Raw genomic sequence first — 19,580 nt, 5'->3', positions numbered from 1 at the left:
TGGTCACTCCTACTGATACTGTCATGGACAGATGCATTTGCGGCAGGCAAGTTGGTGAGGATGATGTCAAGTATGTTTTTCCCTCTTGTTGGTTCCCTCACCACCTACCACAGACCCAGCCTAGCAGCTATGTCCTCTAGGACTTTGCCAGCTCGGTTAGTAGTGATGCTACGGAGCCACTCTTGGTGATGGACATTGAAGTCCACCACCCAGAGTACACTCTATGCCCTTGCCACCCTCAGTGATTCCTCCAAGTGGTGTTCAACATGGAGGAGCACTGATTCATCAGCTGAGGTGGGAGGGTGGTAGGTGGTAATCAGCAGGAGGTTTCCTTGCCCATGTTTGACCTGATGCCATGAGACTTCATGCGTTTCGGAGTCGATGTTGAGGACTCCCAGGGCAACTCCCTCCCCATTGTATTACAGTGTGCCACTGCCTCTGCTGGGTATGTCCTGCCAGTGTGGGACAGGACATTCTTGGGGATGGTGATGGTGGTGTTTGAGAAATTATCAGGTAAGATATGATTCCTTGAGGGTGACTATGTCAGGCTGTTGCTTGACTAGTCTGTGAGGCAGCTCTCCCAATTTTGGCACTAGATGTTAGTAAGGAGGACTTTGCAGGATCGACAGGGCTGAGTTTGCCATTGTCGTTTCCAATGCCTGAGTTGATGCCAAGCGTCCGTCCTGTTTCAGTCCTTTTTTAAGCCTTAGTAACGATTTTGATACAACTGAATGGCTTGCTAGGCCATTTCAGAGGGCATTTAAGAGTCAACCACATTGCTGTGGGTCTGGAGTCACGTGTAGGCCAGACGAGGTAAGGATGACAGATATCCTTTCCAAAAGGACACTAGTGAACCAGATAGGTTTTTACAACAATTGACAATGGCCTTGAAAAGGTAGATGCTGAGGGGATGTTTCCTCTGGCTTGGGACTCTACAGATAGGGGGCATAGCCTTGGAATAAAGGGTTCACCATTTAAGACTGAGATGAGGACAAATTTCTTCACTCATTGTGAATATTTGAAATTCTGTACCCCCAGAAAGTTGTGGATGCTCAGTTGTTGAGTTATATTCAACACTAATAAATTCTGGGATATTAAGGGAATCGAGTGATAGGGGGATAGTGTGGGAAGGTGGAACTGAAGTAGAAGATCTGCCATGATCTTATTGAGTGGTGGAGCAGGCTCAAAGGGCCTTTCGGATAATATTGCTGACTGGCAGAATGTAGATGATAACTAGGGGGGACCCAAGGATAGATCCTTGTGGAACTCCAGAGGTAATGGTGTAGGAGTGTGAAGAGAAACTTTTGCATATGGTTCTCTAGCTATGATGGATAGATAATAATGGAGGCAGTGGCATAGTGGTATTGTTGCTGTGCTGGTAATCTAGTTTCCCAGGGTAATGCTCTGGGGACCTGGATTTGAATCTCATCATGACAGATGGAGGAATTTGAATCCAATAAAAATCTGGAATTAAAAGTCTAATGATGACCATTTAAAAAAAGACATTGTCAGAAAAACCGATTTGGTTCACTAGTGCCTTTGAGGGAAGGAAATCTGCTGTCCCTACATGTGACTCGACCCGCAGCAATGTGGTTGACTCTTAAATATCCTCTGAAATGGCCCAGCAAGCCACTCAGTTCAAGGGTAATTAGGGATGAGCAACAAATGCTGGCTCAGCCAGTGATGCCTACATCCCATGAATAAATAAAAAAGGGCTGTTTTACCCCTGGATAACAGAGGAGAGAGGCATTGGAGGAGATGGTGTGGTGAACTGTGTTTAATACTGCAGATGGGTCAAGAAAGGAGAGAAGTTGTCGTTTATCATAGCCACAGTCACAAAGGATGTAATTTGTGACTTTGATGAGGAACCTTTCAGTACTGTGGTGGGTTTGGAAACCTGTTTGGAGGGAAGTGCAGGAAAGATAGGCATGGATTTGGGAGGTGAAAACATGTTCACTTTCAAGAGGAAGGGGAGGTTGAAGTTAGGACAGTAGCTTGCAAAGAGGGAGGGGTCATCAGTAGTTTTATTGAAGAGAGGCTGATGACGGCAGATTTGAAGGAGAGGGAACCATAACATAAAAACTTACTGCTCCCAAACCCCCACAAATGCCACCCTCTGGGAGTAGGCACTAGTGCTGCTCAGTAGGAGCATAGTTTACCACAATTGTCAGCAGTAAACTTAACTCAACTCGGCTTCCTTCTTAAACTGACAAGTCCCTGCTGTGGAGAGGTGGGAGGCTCATGAATACATTTAACTCTGGGTCCTGTGATGCAGTTGGGACCTTGATGCTATTTGAACTTGTGCAACAAGGTTTTCAAACCAGTCAGGAAGATCTCCTGGAGAACACTGGCGTAATCATGGCAACTTGTCAGTGGGGTGCAACAAAAGTTCTGATCTACATAAAGCTGCTGCACTCACAGGTGCTATCTCAATTTATTGTGGACTATTATTGTGGATTATTGTTTCGATACTCTGTGGGAAAAATAGAAATTTGATCCTGGGTACTGCTCCAGACACACACTATTAGAGTGAAGAGGGAGATGAGGAAGAGCCACCCCAGCAGCAAAGGCGTAAAAAGGAAGGAGTTGCTGGTGAGCAGCAGAAAAGGCAGGCAGCAACAGAAAGGGTATGTGCTCAGAAGGCCTTAATAAACCTCAGAGGGTGTACAGACAAAGACTCGGTTTCCTTGATCCTTCTGAGGAGCAGTGCTGAAGAAGACTCCGACTGTCAGTGCTGGTGGTTGCAGACCTCTGCAGCCTCCTTGAGGAAGACACCTGTCTGCTAGACCTAGCGCCTGTGCTATGCTGGTGGCACTGGCAGTGACCATGAGCCTCAACTTTTATATTTCCTGGATCCTTCCAAAAACCACAGGGGATATATCAAGGTTGTCACAGTCAGTCACCCATAAGCGTATCCAGGCCAATGACCAATGCATTAGATTCAAGTATTATGATCCCAGCTGATATTAATACTGGACAAGTCAGATCTCTGAGTGAAACCTGGCTTGATGGATCCTAACCTTTATTTTTTTTTTTCAAAACTGTGAAGTAAAGTTACTGAACAAATTCATAGGAGTCTGATGGTGAGCGTTTAACACAAGGAATAAAACATTTATTAAACAAGAAAAATGAACTATATTATACCAGCCAATAAAGGTAGGAAAGATCTCAATACAAACACAAGACATTTATTCAAGTATTCACCATTCCTTCACCCCATCTTTATCTTTACAGACACATACAAATTCAGAAAGATAAAACAATTTACCATATCTATCTTATACCCTAACATTCAGGGTAAGTATGCGGTACATATGAACCAACTGGCGAACTGTGTTCAAACACACCACACTCCAGGTAAATGACAACCAAAGCAGATTCTATTTCTCAACAGCCCACCCAAAATGCTTGTCACACAATGAGCCAAATGGTCTCACGGAAACTCTGTTTTTCTTATGAGGTTTCCGATCTCCACATTTGAAGAACTTGCCCTTGGAATTTTCTTCAAAAGTTGCTCCCACTCTGACAGCTTCAACATGAATCCATCTCTAGGGTTTCAATCTCACCTTCTGAGATTCCTTTCCTCTGGATCTCCAAGTACACTCAAGCTTCACCTTCCAAGCACACTTTCAAATCTTTGGCCATGCCAAGGAGAACACCACCACTGCTAAAGGATACCTTTGTCCTTACGCCCCGCAGTACAGAGTCACTAATCTTCGGCTGTCCTCTTGGATCTTCAGGGCTTTTCTCAAGCCCACTTTGCTTCAAGCCTGCCCCCTGCAGCTCTTTCTTTAACTTGGAGCCTTTTTCCCTGCTCCTGTCATTTTTCTTGACTCAATGGGATTTTTGTCCCTGCTTGGGACTGTCTTCTGGGACCTCTATCCCACTCCCTGGTTTGGGACCTTCTTCTTGGGTTAGGTCCTTTTCCCAGTCCCTCTCCCGTGCCCTACTCCCTGGGATACCTTCTCTCGAATGGTGCTTTTGTTCAGGTCACTTCACCTCTAGTTTCACTTATTTTCTTCTTTTTCTTCTGCACATGTGCGCAGGGCCAGTTGTTGGCCTGAAGGTAAAACCACTAACTGTGCTGTGCAAAAAGCTGTTTCCTGGCCTGAAGAACGGAAAAGCACTAACTGCACACGTGCAGAAGGCCCGAAGATTGTTTTAAATAAAAGAACTAACTTCACATGTGCGGTCATTTCATGGCCAGCACATGCACAGAAGTCCCAAGGCCCGCTGGGAACTGTACTTCTCGAACTGCAACTTCAAACTCAAGGTAAGAATCTGAGTTTGTTACGTAGGGGCGAGTCGTTATATCAACTTCCAAACCAATGACAACAATCAGATGGAGAGAGTCGATGTTTGCAGGTCTGGATGGCTTTCCACAACTGCAGGGTGCCATAGATTGGACATGCACATGGGTTTCAGGGCATTCCACAACCAGCCTCTGCTAGCCACAAGGATTTCCACTCAATTAATGTTCAGTTAATCTGCAACTATATAAGAGATCCATGAAGCTATTGCCCGATACCCAGGGAGCTACCATGCTGCCTAATATCCCACCATGTTTCATCTTTGGACCAACAGTTGGATTTATATTACTCCTTTGCTGTAGTAAAAATACCTAAGGCATTTGACCGAAGTGTTGTCAAACAAAAGTTAGCACATATTAGGACAGGTGACCAAAAACTTGTTCAGGAACGTTTAAGGAGCATATTAAAGGAAACATTTAGAGACAGAGGTTTTGGGATAGAATTCTAGAGCTTAGGGTCTCGGCAGCTGAAGCCAGAGCTGCCATTGATGTTGCAACTAAATGCTGGGCTGTGCAAGAGGCCAGAATTAGCGGAGCGTGGCTATCTCGGAGGTTTTTAGGGCTGAAAGAATTAAGAGATAGGATGGGCAATGCCATGAAGAGATTTGAAAACAAGGCTAAGAACGTTAAAATCGCGGCATTGTTGGTCCGGGACCCATTGCACACAGGCGATAGGTGAATGGGACTTGGTTTGAGTTAGGATATGGGCAGCAGAGTTTTGGATGATCTTAAGTTTATAAGGAAGACCAGTCAGGAGTGCATTTGAATAGTCAGGTCTAGAGAAATGGCAAGAATTTCAGGAGCAGATAAGCTGAGGCAAGGGTGGAGTCAAGTGATCTACAGAGATGGAAATAGTCTTATTGATGGCACAAATATGTGGCTGGAATATTTTGGGGTCAGATATGATGTATTAATGAAGGTGTTAGTAGTTGGTCTTTGTGATGGAGCAATGTAATGTTGGTAGCTCACAGGGTCAGATAGAGCACCAATAGTACAAATGGTCTGGTTCAGTGTCAAACAATGGCCAGGGAGAAGGATGAGGTCAGTGGCTAGGGAATGAAGTTTGTGACAGGGATCAAAGACAATGACTTTGCTCTTCCAATATTTAGTTGGAAGGAATTTCTACTCATCTTTACTGGATGTTCAACAAGTGGCGTGATGAATCAGAGGCAGTGGAGGGTTCGACAGAGGCGGCAGTGAGGTAGAACTGGGATTTTGGATGGTGCCATCAAGGAGCATCGTGAGCCAGCAGTCTGGGAGCAGGAATAGAAGCTTTTGCAGGTGATTCCACAGCTAAGTCTGGATAGAATGGAACAATGCATGGGTAGTCCCCCAGCTTGAAGACAGAAGAGATGATGTGGTCAATTGTGTCAAAAATGCAGACAAGTTGAAGAGGGAGAGTTCATCAGTATTAAAAGGATTTTAATGGATACAAGGGATAGGCCCTTTTACGTCTCATGAAGAATCTGGACATGCCCTTTATCCTTATGTAACACATTGTCTTCCATTCCGTTATCCTTCCTGTACCATCTACACTCATGACACCTCTGCAGACCCTTCAGCAACCCACAGCAGGCTTGGTACAAAAGCAAACAGAAGACGTCATTGAGGCGGCCATTGGGTGGCTCTAGTTAAAAGTTTGGTTGTCTTGACAGCTCTGGAGGCTCCCTGCAATACTGTTCAGCCCAAGTTTACAGAACAGTTGTGATATGCTATGTACCGCATAACATCATTCAGCAAAGAGGACTGGACATTCCAGAGGAGGAAGGCTTTCAGGACTTACCATCTGATGAGGAAGAGAATGGTGAAGAGATAGATGGTGGACTGAAGACACGGCATGTGAATCATTATGCTGCCCTCATAGCACGATGCTTCATTTAGACATCTGTAACCTCAGCCACACTTATGTGACCACACGCCCTTGTAGTGTCATTTAATCCTTACCCCATGGCCTTAACATCCTTTAAGTTGTCACCTTGAAAATATTCCTCCAACTTCCACACCTATGCCATTTAAAAAAGACAAATTGCCTTCAAATCATAGGACACACAAGAATAGCAGAATGTTCTGCCACTCAAACCTTATAAAGCCAATTACTGAAGCCACAAAGTGTTGACCCTCAGTGACCACACATTTCTTACTTCTAACACTTTTACAAGATACTAGTTGGGTAGCTTGAACAGAGATGGGTCAGGATGCTGTGTATTTTATTCTTCCAAGATGTTGGCAGATAACTTCTGGGTGAAGATGCCCATGAGGGGACCAGTTGTTCCTCCTGGACTTCTGCCAGTGAAGTCAGAGCTGGCTGCACTTGAAGCACTCTGTCAAATATTGGATCAGTGGAGTGACAATGGATGAGACTTGGAGGCACCCTGAGAAAGGTCTGCATGTACTGTCTGTTCAGCCACAATCTCTCCACGACAGCAGCACATTAATCCTGCTGTTCTGCGAGAGAGTAGACTGGAGGAATGGAAGCCCCAATCTACACTGCACCAACTTGTCCAAGATGGTCTCCATAGAGACTATATGAGTTGTAGGACATCTATATCAGCTGATAAGTGAACTAGTGTTGAGTACGCTTGGCTACAATTTCCATGGAGGTGACCACACATTTTGCAGTGCATTGCAGAATTTAAAACCCCTATGACATCACCCCCACGTATGGTGGAAGGGAACAACTCATAATGGACAGAGTACCTTGCAGGAGTATCAGTACCTCACACAATTGTACCTTTAGCATTCTCCTTTTTATTGCCAGCCCTCGTGGCTCAAGATCCCTGGAGTAAATGGTGTATACAGCTTTTCTTGGCTGCCCCTGCTCATTGTAGAGAGACTCACCAAGTACTACTACACTGCTGAGCAATATCTCTAATGTGCTAATATCTGTGCTGTTGCCAGCAATGTATGTGGTGTATGAGATGATGCATTCTTGGGACTGATGATGTCCTCCAAGGAGTCTTTGACCATTGTGGGCAAAAGCTGATGTTTTCCATGTGAAGACTTGGGAAGAAGGTACTAAGGGTAGACATTTAGCAGTGGTACTTAAAAGATTGCAATGTGCACACAAAGTACTTGACCATACTAGTTGATGTGAAGTCATCATTAAGGGGAATTATTTATAGGAGACATGGGGTTAAAAGGTCAATTCTTCCAATAATCAACCATTCTGCATGTCCTTTCCCACACCCTCCCTTACAGAAATGGATCATTTCTATAGATAGTTGACAGGAAATTGTCACGTGGATGGGTTGCATACTAGACGCATTGCATACCAGATGCAGCTTTCCATTGAAGAATTGGGAAGCTTTATTTAAACAATTAGTCATTAAAATGAACCACAGTTAACAAGTTGTGCAATCCTGTGGGTTCATCATCTAACAACACATTCATGTTGTGTCCCCATCTTCAGATTAATATCAGGACCAAAGATTTTTCCTTGCGAAATGCTGACATAAATCAAAACACTTAACAGCTACCTTTAGAAACTGACGGTTGCCATGTACAAGTCTCATATCTATCCCCAGTTCAACAGCTCTTCAGATCAGCTGAAACGGACATGCTGCTCACACTTGTGCTTTCTGGAACTTCCAATGTAGTACCTTAGGTCAATAGTAGATGGCAGTGCTAATCCATTAAAAGCTAAAAGTCCCAATACTTCCAGAAGCAATGGTGTAGATAATCAAATCACAGCACTGGTTGCTGCCTCTCATTAGGCTCTTTTTGGGGGCAAAAATTATTTTTAGGGTAGATATTTCTAACAATATATTTGCTCTTACATATTCAAATAATCTCCTTTGTCCTTAAATCTGTTTATTTTTGTGCGTCACTATTCTCAACTGTTGTCTCATTCTGAATGCCCATCAGGCTGGATCGATTTTTATTTCTCACTTGTCCTGAACTGTGGGCAGGGTTCTGAGTTTTATTGTGCCATATTTTGTAAGAAACAGTTTTGATGTAAATAAAACTTCTGAGCTCAATACACCATATTTTCTACATGCCCACTCTCTTAGAGATGATAATAGTTGTATCCCACTGCTAAGGGTATTAGGTATATAAAGAGATAAAAACAAAAAAACTGCGGATGCTAGAAATTCAAAACAAAAACATAATTACCTGGAAAAACTCAGCAGGTCTGGCAGCATCGGCGGAGAAAAGAGTTGACGTTTCGAGTCCTCATGACCCTTCGACAGAACTTGAGTTTGAGTCCAAGAAAGAGTTGAAATATAAGCTGGTTTTGATTTCAACTCTTTCTTGGACTCGAACTCAAGTTCTGTCGAAGGGTCATGAGGACTCGAAACGTCAACTCTTTTCTTCTCCGCTGATGCTCAGACCTGAGTTTTTCCAGGTAATTCTGTTTTTGTTTAGGCATATAAAGAGAACACTCAGCATCTCGGACACCAAGCTACAATGCAGGACCACATGCATGTCAAAGAGTAAGCAGCAAGTGATAAGAGCTAAGCGATTCTACAACCAACGGATTAGAGCTAAACTCTGCGGTCCTGCCACATCTGAGCGTGAATAGTGAACAATTAAACAACTCACTGGAGGAAGAGGCTCCACAAATATCCCCATCCTCAATGATGGGGAAGCCCAACACATCAGTGCAAAATAGAAGGCTGAAGTATTCACAACAATCTTCAGCCAGAAGGGGAGTAGATAAACCATCTCAGCATCACAGAAGCCAATCTTCAGCCAATTCGATTCACTCCACATGATATCAAGAAACGGCTGAAGGCACTGAATACTGTAAAGGCTATAGCCCCCGACAACATTTTGGCAAAGTACTGAAGCTGCTCCAGTATGGCTACAATACTGGCATCAACTTGGCTAAGTGGAAAATTGTCCAGGTATGTCCTGAACACAAAAAGCAGGACAAATCCAACCCAGCAATTACCATCCTATCAGTCTACTCTCATTCAGCAGTAAACTGATGGAAGGGATCATCAACAGTGCTATCAAGCAGCACTTGCTTAGCAATAACCTGCTCACTGATACCCAGTTTGGGTTCCGCCAGGGCCACTCAGCTCCTGACCTCATTACAGCCATGGTTCAAACATGGACAAAAGAGCTGAACTTGATGAGGTGAGAGTGACTGCCATTGACATCAAGGCAGCATTTGACCCATTGTGGCAGCAAGGAGCCCTAGCAAAATTGGAGTCAATGGTAATCAGGAGGAAAACTCTCTGCTGGTTGCAGTTGTATCTAGCATAAAGAAAGATGGCTGTGGTTGTTGGAGGTCAATTATCTCAGTTCCAGGACATCACTGCAGAGGTTCCTCAAGGAAGTGTCCTAGGCCCAACCATCTTCAGCAACTTCATCAATGACCTTTCTTCCATCATAAGGTCAGACTTGGGGATATTCGCTGGTAATTGCACAATGTTCAGCAGCATTCATGACTCCTCAGGTACTGAAGCAAGACCTGGACAATGTCTGGGCTTGGGCTGAAAATTGGCAAGTAACATTCAAGCCACACAAGTGCCAGGCATTGACCATCTCCAACAAGAGAAAATCTAACCAATGCCCCTTGGCATTCAATGGCATTACCATTGCTGAATCCCACACCAACAACATCCTGAGGGTTACCATTAACCAGAAACTGAACTGGACTAGCCATATAAACACCGTGGCTACAAGAGCAGGTCAGAGGCTAGGAATCCTGCAGTGAGTCACTCACCTCCTGACTCCCCAAAGCCTTTCTACCACCTCCAAGGCACAAGTCAGGAGTGTGATGGAATATTCTCCACTTGTCTGGATGAGTGCAGCTCCAACAACACTTGAAGCTGGACATCATCCAGGACAAAGCTGCCTGCTTCATTGACATCACATCCAGAAACATTTACTCTCCCCATCACTGTTGCACAGTAGCATCAGTATGTACCATCTACAAGATGCACTGCAGGAACTCACCAATTAGACAACACCTTCCAAACCCATGACTGCTACCATCTAGAAGGACAAGGGCAGCAGACACATACAAACACCACCACCTGGAAGCTCCCCTCCAAGCCACTCACCACCCTGACTTGGAAATATATCACCATTCCTTCACTGTCACTGGGTCACAATCTTGGAACTCCCTCCCTAACAGCACTGTGGGTGCACTTACACCACATGGACTCCAATGGTTCAAGAAGGCAGCTCACCATCATCTTCTGAAGGGCAATTAGGGATTGGCAATAAATGCTGGCCCTGCCAGTGACACCCACATCCCATGAATGAATAAAAAAAACATTATTTTCCTTTTAATTTGTAGGAATTTAGGCTGTGGCCACATTACATTATGTGGTGTAACAATTTACTGGAAAACATTCTTACTCAAAAACCATCCAAGTCCTTTCCAACATTTTAACCCTAATGCAGAATCACAGCTGTTCCACAACTAATTAATGATTTTGAGAAATAAGCTAAGGATTAAAATGTATGGCACATCATTCAAAATGTGATCAAGGTTCGCCAAGAGTGGGAGTAAAACCAAGTAAATCAGAAACCATGTCAAGAAGCTCAGAGGTTGCAAATAAGATGACAGCATACTTTTATTAAGTTTGAAGTTTTATTTTGTATAAATTTCAGTTTTTCCTCATGATTACAAAAAAATTGCCAGCCCACAAGGAGCAACATAAGTACTGATAGATTTGATTCCACTCTCCTGGTTGGACCTGGGATTAGGCCAGGGTAACATTAAATTTCAAATGAAAACATTCTGATTCTATACCAGAATGAGGCACAATTAAGTCTATCTCTTGCAGCATTGACTATTCTAATCAATCCAGTTAACTGGCAGCATCGCCCAGGTGTCAGCTGAACCCAACTTCAGACTGCTACCAAATTCATACTTTGGTAAAGACAGTATAAAAAAAATCCTTATACATCCACTTCAGTGCCATGCTATGTGGTGGAGTCTGGTATAAAGTTTGATTTTATAGAAGTGTAGAAAAATATTACATCTGTGATACAGCTTCATTTTAAAAACTCACCAAGTAGATTTTGAATTTCAAAATAATTACATCCCTCATCTTTACACCTTCCCTTCGAGCTACAATAATTGAATGGCAACATTTAATGTATAGTATTCAAATCATTACAATCGCATCCCATCTTTAAACTATGATCTTTAAGAATGTTAAAGCTGAAGACGTGATGGACACACAGTAAGTGATTTTCAATGGACTTCTATTTCTACTCATAGAATCACTGCAACTCAAATGCCAAGGTGAATCCATTTGAGAAATTCAATGTTTTGTTCACTGCCACAGTGAGTGGCAAAAATATGACCGTCACCCTCCCCGTATCATGCTAAATTATATTGTAAAGGATTATAAACATCCTCTGTCTCATACAAAAGTAAAAGTCTCACAAATACATGCTATAGTTGGTAGGCTGCCTTTTCAAAGATCTATAGATTACAGTAGATTTAGTTGTTTAGCAATTGACTCAAAATGCAGGCAAGGAGATAAAGCGTTCCTCAGCTGCTAACAGTACCCAACAAAATTTTCAATCATGGAATACTGATCAGGTAAGTGTGAAAATAGCCATTGATACAGACAGACTAGTGGAGGACTATGCTGGGAGAAAAAGCAATGAGAGTCACTGCCTATGCAAAAGTCATGGCATTCAAAAATGGCACAAGGTTTACAGTGATAACACATATAGGATGTACTTCAACTCAAGTGCTAAACTTTAGAAAAAAATCCCTAATTACAACAAAAACAATCCAGATGGACTTACACATTCCCAGTAGAAATTCACTGTTTGAGTGCTTTTCCTATTGCTAATTTACAAATACAAGTAGTACAGTGTTCATTGTAATGCCAAGTTTCTATGCTTTTACCCAAATAACCTTTGTTCCCAAGTATTCTGCTTCACATTCCATCCAAAGAATACATTCCCAATATCCTGGTACCCAATTGTTCAAAGCAGGACTAGCAGAAGACAAAAAGCAGCATATAAAGATAACTGGGATGGTACGTTCTCTGTTCTTTGAGATACACGTGAATGTCTAAGGCTGCCGTGAATCCAGTTTTCAGCAGAGGTCACTTTAAAGAGCAGTTGAGGTAAGTTTCTTAACACCCCTTCTCTGGGCCAGATTTGAGCAGCCGACTGGTTCTAGAACAGGCTGTAATGGTGTACGATTCAGCGCAGAGTAAGTAGCAGCCATGGCCCCCTAGAAAAACATGGCACAACATGAGTGGAGACAAAACACAAGTTTACCGAGATGCACAACAACATCTGCATAAACTCCCACTGAGATCAAAGGTTAACATATCTCTGCTGCCTTTCTGCAGACACTTGCTGTATGAAGATCGGCCTTTAGATGTGTGGGCAGGCCAGGATAGTGCGGGGGAGGGAGGGAAATAGAACGTGGAAGTGCAGTTTTTACCTTTACTAAATGAGGTGCATCCTGACGGTTTAGGTGAAACTGTGGCAGTTTATCCCGATGAATAATCCAGGGGTGTCGGAGGACCTGGCTGGTAGACAATCTTTGTTGTGGATCTACATGAAGCATCTTTGATACAAGATCCTGTTGGATCAAAATTGAATTTATTATATGTTTGCAATATTTATGTGGAAATGTGTTCACTTGGCTAATAACTCGACTACACAAAAAGCTAAATCCAACCTCGATCAAATAAGTTGTAGGAAGAATTCATGAGATTTTCCCACACTGCCATTTATATTCTGACACTAACCAATGACGAATACAAGAAAAATAGACTTGCATTTTTCAAACACTTTTCACAACCTCAGGACATTCCAAAGTACTTTACAACCCATGAAGAAGTATAGTCATTGTTTTAATGTGGGAAATGCTGCAGCCAAATTGCACTCACAAACAGCAGTGTGACAAAGGCCAGATAATCTTTGTTTTAGTGATGTTGGTTAAAAGATAAATATTGGCCACGTGGTGTTGAAAATCTTTTTGAGGCAACACAGATCTTATTGCCTGACTAGAAACCATGCCTCAAAAGGATTTGTAACAACTGACTTTTGTAAACAGCAAAAAGCTCAGTAAACCTTACAGCATAACAATTTTTAAAAAAAATCAGTTCTTGCATAATTTTTTAGAAATATGAATCAATTAAACTGACAAATAATTTTCTGCTTTGCATACAGACTACTGCCAATGATATTAGAAAAACAAAGCAGCAATTTTGTATAACTAATTTGGAGATGTCACCTGACCCAAGATAGTTGACAGAAGCGTTAGCTGTAGCACTGTGATAGCACACTTGGCCAAGTCAGCAGATTATGGGTTCCAGCCCCATTCCAGTGACGAATGCATACATATCTAGGCTGAAACTGAGGGAGTGTTGCACTGTCAGATATGCTATCTTTCAGATGAGGCATTGAAACTGGCTCCTTCTGCTCTCTGGCAAGTACAAAGAATCACAGAGCACTATTTGAAAATTATGAGAAATTTTGCTGAATTCTGGCCATTTATCCATCAGCACCAAGAAATGTTACCTGGTAATTCATCTCATCACTGCTGGTGTAATCTGTCACGTTTCCCTACACTACAATAGTGACCACAAAGTAATATAATGAGTTTAAAAGTGCTGTGTAATGCCCTGAGTTTAAGAGAGGCAGCATAAAATTGCAAGTTCATTAAACCATATGGAACAAACCTCTTAAAAAAAACAGGACCTCATGTCTCTTAGGCACTGATTTACTGAGGGGGTGGGGAGGAGTGGAGAAATCAAATTCTTTACTACACTGGATTCAGGGATATTTTGGAAAAACAAGAGGTAGTGAGTTCTTTGATCCTACTCATTTTCGCACAAAAATGGAATATGCAACTGGGTAACTTAAACTAACAGATTACAAGCGTTCCATACAAACAAGGAGTAGGCCATTCGGCTCCTTGAACCTGCTCCGCCATTTACTAAGATCATGGCTGATCTGATAGTTTCAAATCTGCATTCCGCCTACCTGCAATAATCTATCATCCTCTTGTTTACCAAGTCACCTCTTACTCTTCTAAACTCCAGTGGATACAAGCCTAACCAGTCCAACCTTTCCTCAGAAGACAACCTGCCCATTCCAGGTATTAGCCTGATAAACCTTCTCTGAGTTGCTTCCAACGCAATTATATCCTTCCTTAAATAAGGTGAACAGGAATTTAAACTAGAAAGTGGGGGGGGAGGGAAGGGTAAAACTCCAAGAAGTATGACTAATGGGAAACAAAGCAGCAGGTTAGCGTGTCGGGGGGGGGTGGATTCAACTTCATGGAAAATTATGAAAAAATTGGAGAGCCCAGGAGAAGCTATTAAAGTCCCCAGAACACAAAATAGGACAGTGTTTGGAAAGGGCTAGGAATCTAACTTCAAGCACATCAGATAAACGACAATTAGAAAGGGGACAGGAAATACAGGACTGAAGATGTTGTTTCTGAGTGCACGCAGTATACGAAATAAGGTAAATGAGCCTGTGGCGCAGATTGAAATTGGCAGGTATGATGTGGGCATTACGGAGACATGGCTGCAAGTGGATCAGGACTGGGAGCTAAATATCCAAAGATATACATCCTATCGAAAAGATAGGCAGATTGGCAGAGGGGGTGGGGTTGCTTTGTTAGTAAGAAATGAAATTAAATCGATAGCAAGAAATGACATAGGGTCAGATGATGTAGAATCTGTGTGGGTAGAGTTGAGAAACTGCAAAGGTAAAAAAACCATAATGGGAGTTATATACAGGCCTCCAAACAGTAGTCAGGATGTGGGGCACAAGATAAACCAGGAGATGGAAAAGACGTGTAAGAAAGGCAAGGTTACAGTGATCATGGGGGATTTCAATATGCAGGTAGTGGATCTCAAGAAAAGGAATTTGCAAAATGTCTACGAGATGGCTTTTTGGAGCAGCTTGTTGTGGAGCCCACTAGGGAACAGGCAATTCTAGATTTAGTAATGTGTAATGAGGCAGCTTAAGGTGAAGGAACCCTTAGGAGGGAGTGACCATATGATAGAATTTACCCTGCAATTTGAGAGGTAAAAGATGGAATCAGATGTAACGGTATTACAGTTAAATAAAGGCAACGACAGAGGCATGAGGGAGGAGATGAGCCTGGCAGGAAAGACAGTGGAACAGCAATGGCAGGAGTTTCTGGGAGTAATTTGGGAGACACAGCAAAAATTCATCCCTAGGAAGAAGAAGCATACTAAAGGGAGGAAGAGGCAACCATGGCTGACAAGGGAAGTCAGGGACAGCATAAAAACTAAAGAGAAAGCATACAATGCGGCGAAGAGCAGTAGGAAACCAGGGGATTGTGAAGCCTACAAAGACCAACAGAGGACAACTAAAAAAGAAATGAGGGAGAAGATTAAATATGAGGGTAAACTAGCCAGTAATATAAAAGAAGATTGCAGGAGTTTTTTTTGATATATAAAGGGTAAGAGAGAGGCAAAAGTGAACATTGGGCTACTGGAGAATTAGTAGTGGGGAACAAATAAATGGCGGAGGAACTGAATGGGTACTTTGCTTCAGTCTTCACAGTGGAAAACACGAGTAACATCCCCAAAGTTCAAGAGAGTGGCGGGGGGGGCAGAGTTGAGTATGGTAGCCATTACCAAGGAGAAGGTGCTAGGAAAACTGAAAGGTCTGAACGTGGATAAATCACCTGGGCCAGATGGATTACACCCCAGAGTTCTGAAGAAGATAGCTGAAGAGATAGTGGAGGCATTAGTGGTGATCTTTCAGGAATCACTGGAGTCAGGGAGGGTCCCAGAGGACTGGAAAATCGCTAATGTAACCCCCCTGTTTAAGAAGGGAGTGAGGCAAAAGACGGGAAATTACAGGCCGATTAGCCTGACCTCGGTCGTTGGTAAGATTTTAGAGTCCATTATTAAGGATGAGATTTCAGAATACTTGGAAGTGCTTGATAAAATAGGGCAAAGTCAGCATGGTTTCATCAAGGGGAGGTCATGCCTGACAAATCTGTTAGAATTCTTTGAGGAGGTAACGAGTAGGTTAGACAAAGGAGAGCCAATGGATGTTATCTACTTGGACTTCCAGAAGGCCTTTGACAAGGTGCTGCACAGGAGGCTGCTCAGTAAGATAAGAACCCATGGTGTTAGAGGCAAGGTACTAGCAATGGATAGAAGATTGGCTGTCTGGCAGGAGGCAGAGAGTGGGGATAAAGGGGTCCTTCTCAGGATGGTGGCCAGTGACAAGTGGAGTTCCACAGGGGTCACTGCTGGGACCACAACTTTTCACTTTATACATTAATGATCTAGATGAAGGAACTGAGGGCATCCTGGCTAAGTTTGCAAATGATACAAAGATAGGTGGAGGGACAGGTAGTATTGAGGAGACAGGGAGGCTGCAGAAGGATTTGGACAGGTTAGGAAAATGGGCAAAGAAGTGGCAGATGGAACACAACGTGGGAAAGTGTGAGGTCATGCACTTTGGGAGGAAAATAGACTATTTTCTAAATGGGGAGAGAATTCAGAAATCTGGAGTGCAAAGGGACTTGGGAGTCCTAGTCCAGGATTCTCTTAAGGTTAACTTGCAGGTTGAGTTGGTAGCTAGGAAGGCAAATGCAATGTTGGCATTTATTTTGAGAGGATTAGAATATAAAAGCAGGGATGTGCTGCTGAGACTTTATAAGGCTCTGGTCCGACCACATTTAGAATATTGTGAGCAATTTTGGGCCTGTATCTCAGGAAGGATGTGCTGGCCCTGGAGAGGGTTCAGAGGAGGTTCACGAGAATGATCCCAGGAATGAAAGGCTTAACATATGAGGAACGTTTGAGGACTCTGGGTCTATAGTCAATGGAGTTTAGAAGGATGAGGGGGGGATCTGATTGAAACTTACAGAATACTGAAAAGCCTGGATAGAGTGGACGTGGGGAAGATGTTTCCATTAGTAGGAGAGACTAGGACCCGAGGGCACAGCCTCAGAGTAAAGGGAAGACCTTTTAGAACAGAGATGAGGAGAAACTTCTTTAGCCAGTGAGTGGTGAATCTATGGAATTCATTGCCACTGAAGGCTGTGGAGGCCAGGTCATTGAGTGTATTCAAGTCTGAGATAGATAGGTTCTTGATTGGTAAGGGGATCAAAGGTTACAGGGAGAATGGGGTTGAGAAATCAGCCATGATTGAATGGTGGAGCAGACTTGATGGGCCGAATGGCCTAATTTCTGCTTCTTTGTCTTATGGTCTAATATTGTACATAGTACTCCAGATGTGGTCCCACTAGTGCTCTGTATAACTGAAACATAACCTCCCTATTTTTGTATTCAATTTCCCTTGCAAGAAATGATAACAGTCTATTAGCTTTCCTAATTACTTTCTGTATCTACACACTAACCTTTTGCAATTCATGCACTAAGACACCCAGATCCCTCTGCATCTGAGCTCTGCAATCCGTCACCATTTAGGTAATATATTCTGTTTTCTTCTTTCTGCCAAAATTGACAATTTCACATTTTCCCACATTATACTCCATTTGCCAGATCTTTGCCCACTCACTAAACCTATCTATATCTTTTTGTAGCCTCCTTATGTCTTCTTCACAACTCACTTTCCTATCTTTGTGTCATCAACAAATTTGGCAACCATCCCATCCATCTAAGTCATTTATATAAATTGTAAATAGTTGAGATCCCAGCACTGATCCCTGTGACACACCACTCGTTACATTTTGCCAACCTGAAAAAGACCCATTTATGCCTACTCCCTGCTTCCTGTTAGCCAGCCAAACTTTTATCCATGCCAATGTGTTACGCTGGAACTGAATTTGACATTCTTGTACAAAGTATCACAGTTCAGTATCAAAACTGAGTTCCCTTAACACATTGACATTTATTCAACCTATTCTGCTCCAAATGATCTCTTCTGTCACATTTGTGAATCTGGTACTGAGTTTTTGCTATACCGTTGGACACGGTACAGATTTAAGCAATGGGCTTTTCATCAAACCAAATATTAAACCCATTTAGTTAAGATAACCATGGCCGTTTCACGTGGTTTTGAGTGTGGTAAATCATGTTTAACCAACTTATTGGAGTTCTTTGAAGAAGTAACATATGCTGTGGATAAAGGGGAACCGATGGATGTGTTGGACTGAAAGCATGGTTGCTAAATTTGCTGATGGTAGGTGGGAATGTGGAGTGGAGGTCATGCCATGATCTTATTGAATGGCGGAGCAGAATCAAGGGGCTGAGTGGTCTCCTTCTGCTCCGAGTTCGTGTATACATACTTACGAACAATCAATTGATCTTGTTCAATTACCTTAGCAACTTCAGAAACTGTATCCCAGTAACCTCCAGTCAGGCTGAACTTTCCACTACCTATTCTTGCCAATATTTCTTCAGGAGTGTCATCAGGCCCATTAGCAAAGGGGGTGTATCTGAAACAAAATTCAATTTCAGGTGATTAAATTATAAAAATACAGATTTCAAGGTGCTGACATTGCTAGACAATCAGGAGCCACTGAAATGCTTTAACACCTATGAACAAGTGGGAAACAGGTTTTGTTGAAAGATAGGGAAATAGGAAAACGCCCATCATGTAAAATATGGTTACCAAGAGGTGGTGGATGCTTGTTGAGTAAATATACACACGAAGTAAATGTACTTGTATGGTGTAAGTGAATGCAAAGTGTTTTCTACTTAAATTGGAGAATATGCCTCAAATGGTGTTCCCATAGCTACACCTGTGGCTGGTCTCAGCTCTCTACTGGACAATACTGGGCTTAAAGTGAGACATGCATATATGAAGAATGAATCTAATCAAGACCGAAGGAACTTGTTCTACTACAAAGTGCCACAGACTGCATAAACTCCAGAATGATTTTTATTTTCAAATTGGGATTCCCATTTTAGGTAACCCCATGGTGAATGATTCACCACCTTTAGGGAAGCGTAGAGGAAGAAAGCCTAATAGAAAAGTCGTTTGGTATTTTTAACACTTTGTTCAGTTACATTCTAAGTAGTGCACAAACTTACCCTGTGAGCATAGTGTAAAGGAGAACACCAAGACTCCATATATCACAAGCTGCATCATATCCTTGCCGCTTTAAGACCTATGAAGTACAATACATGGAAAGAATTAAATTAGCTTTACAATTCCTAATGCACGTAAAGCCTTAAGTGTAGAGTGTGCAGTATTGGACTTCACATAATAAGAAAAATATCGAGGGTTTAAAAACTATATAACGCAGATGAACTAGGATACAGCCTGGTATGAGGAAATGAAAATATGGCTTAACAAATTAAGTCTTTATTAAAGAGCTGTGTAGATTATGAAGCCGATATGATAGCAGTGTTTAAACTTA

At 42.5% G+C, this 19,580-nt stretch overlaps 1 protein-coding gene and 1 long non-coding RNA gene across 7 annotated transcripts in view; one reads left to right on the top strand and one right to left on the bottom strand.

The window, feature by feature from the left end:
- Positions 1-19,580, top strand: part of LOC121290612 — a 30,517-nt gene that overhangs the window by 6,741 nt on the left and 4,196 nt on the right. The window lies entirely within an intron of this gene.
- The window catches only part of LOC121290611 (ribosomal protein S6 kinase alpha-3), a 97,559-nt gene continuing 88,803 nt past the window's right edge, over positions 10,825-19,580 (bottom strand). For all 6 annotated transcript variants that reach the window (XM_041211277.1, XM_041211276.1, XM_041211278.1 and 3 more), the window contains 4 exons: positions 19,252-19,328; positions 18,536-18,653; positions 12,687-12,827; positions 10,825-12,470 (listed from right to left, as the gene is read on the bottom strand). In XM_041211277.1, the coding sequence (XP_041067211.1) occupies positions 12,345-12,470; positions 12,687-12,827; positions 18,536-18,653; positions 19,252-19,328 (462 nt within the window). In that variant the 3' untranslated portion in view covers positions 10,825-12,344. The remainder of the gene's footprint in view (positions 12,471-12,686; positions 12,828-18,535; positions 18,654-19,251; positions 19,329-19,580) is intronic.

This window comes from Carcharodon carcharias, chromosome 18 (genome assembly GCF_017639515.1).
Source record: "Carcharodon carcharias isolate sCarCar2 chromosome 18, sCarCar2.pri, whole genome shotgun sequence".
NCBI classification, from domain to species: Eukaryota; Metazoa; Chordata; class Chondrichthyes; order Lamniformes; family Lamnidae; genus Carcharodon; species Carcharodon carcharias.
This window is presented reverse-complemented; position numbering and strand designations above follow the sequence as displayed.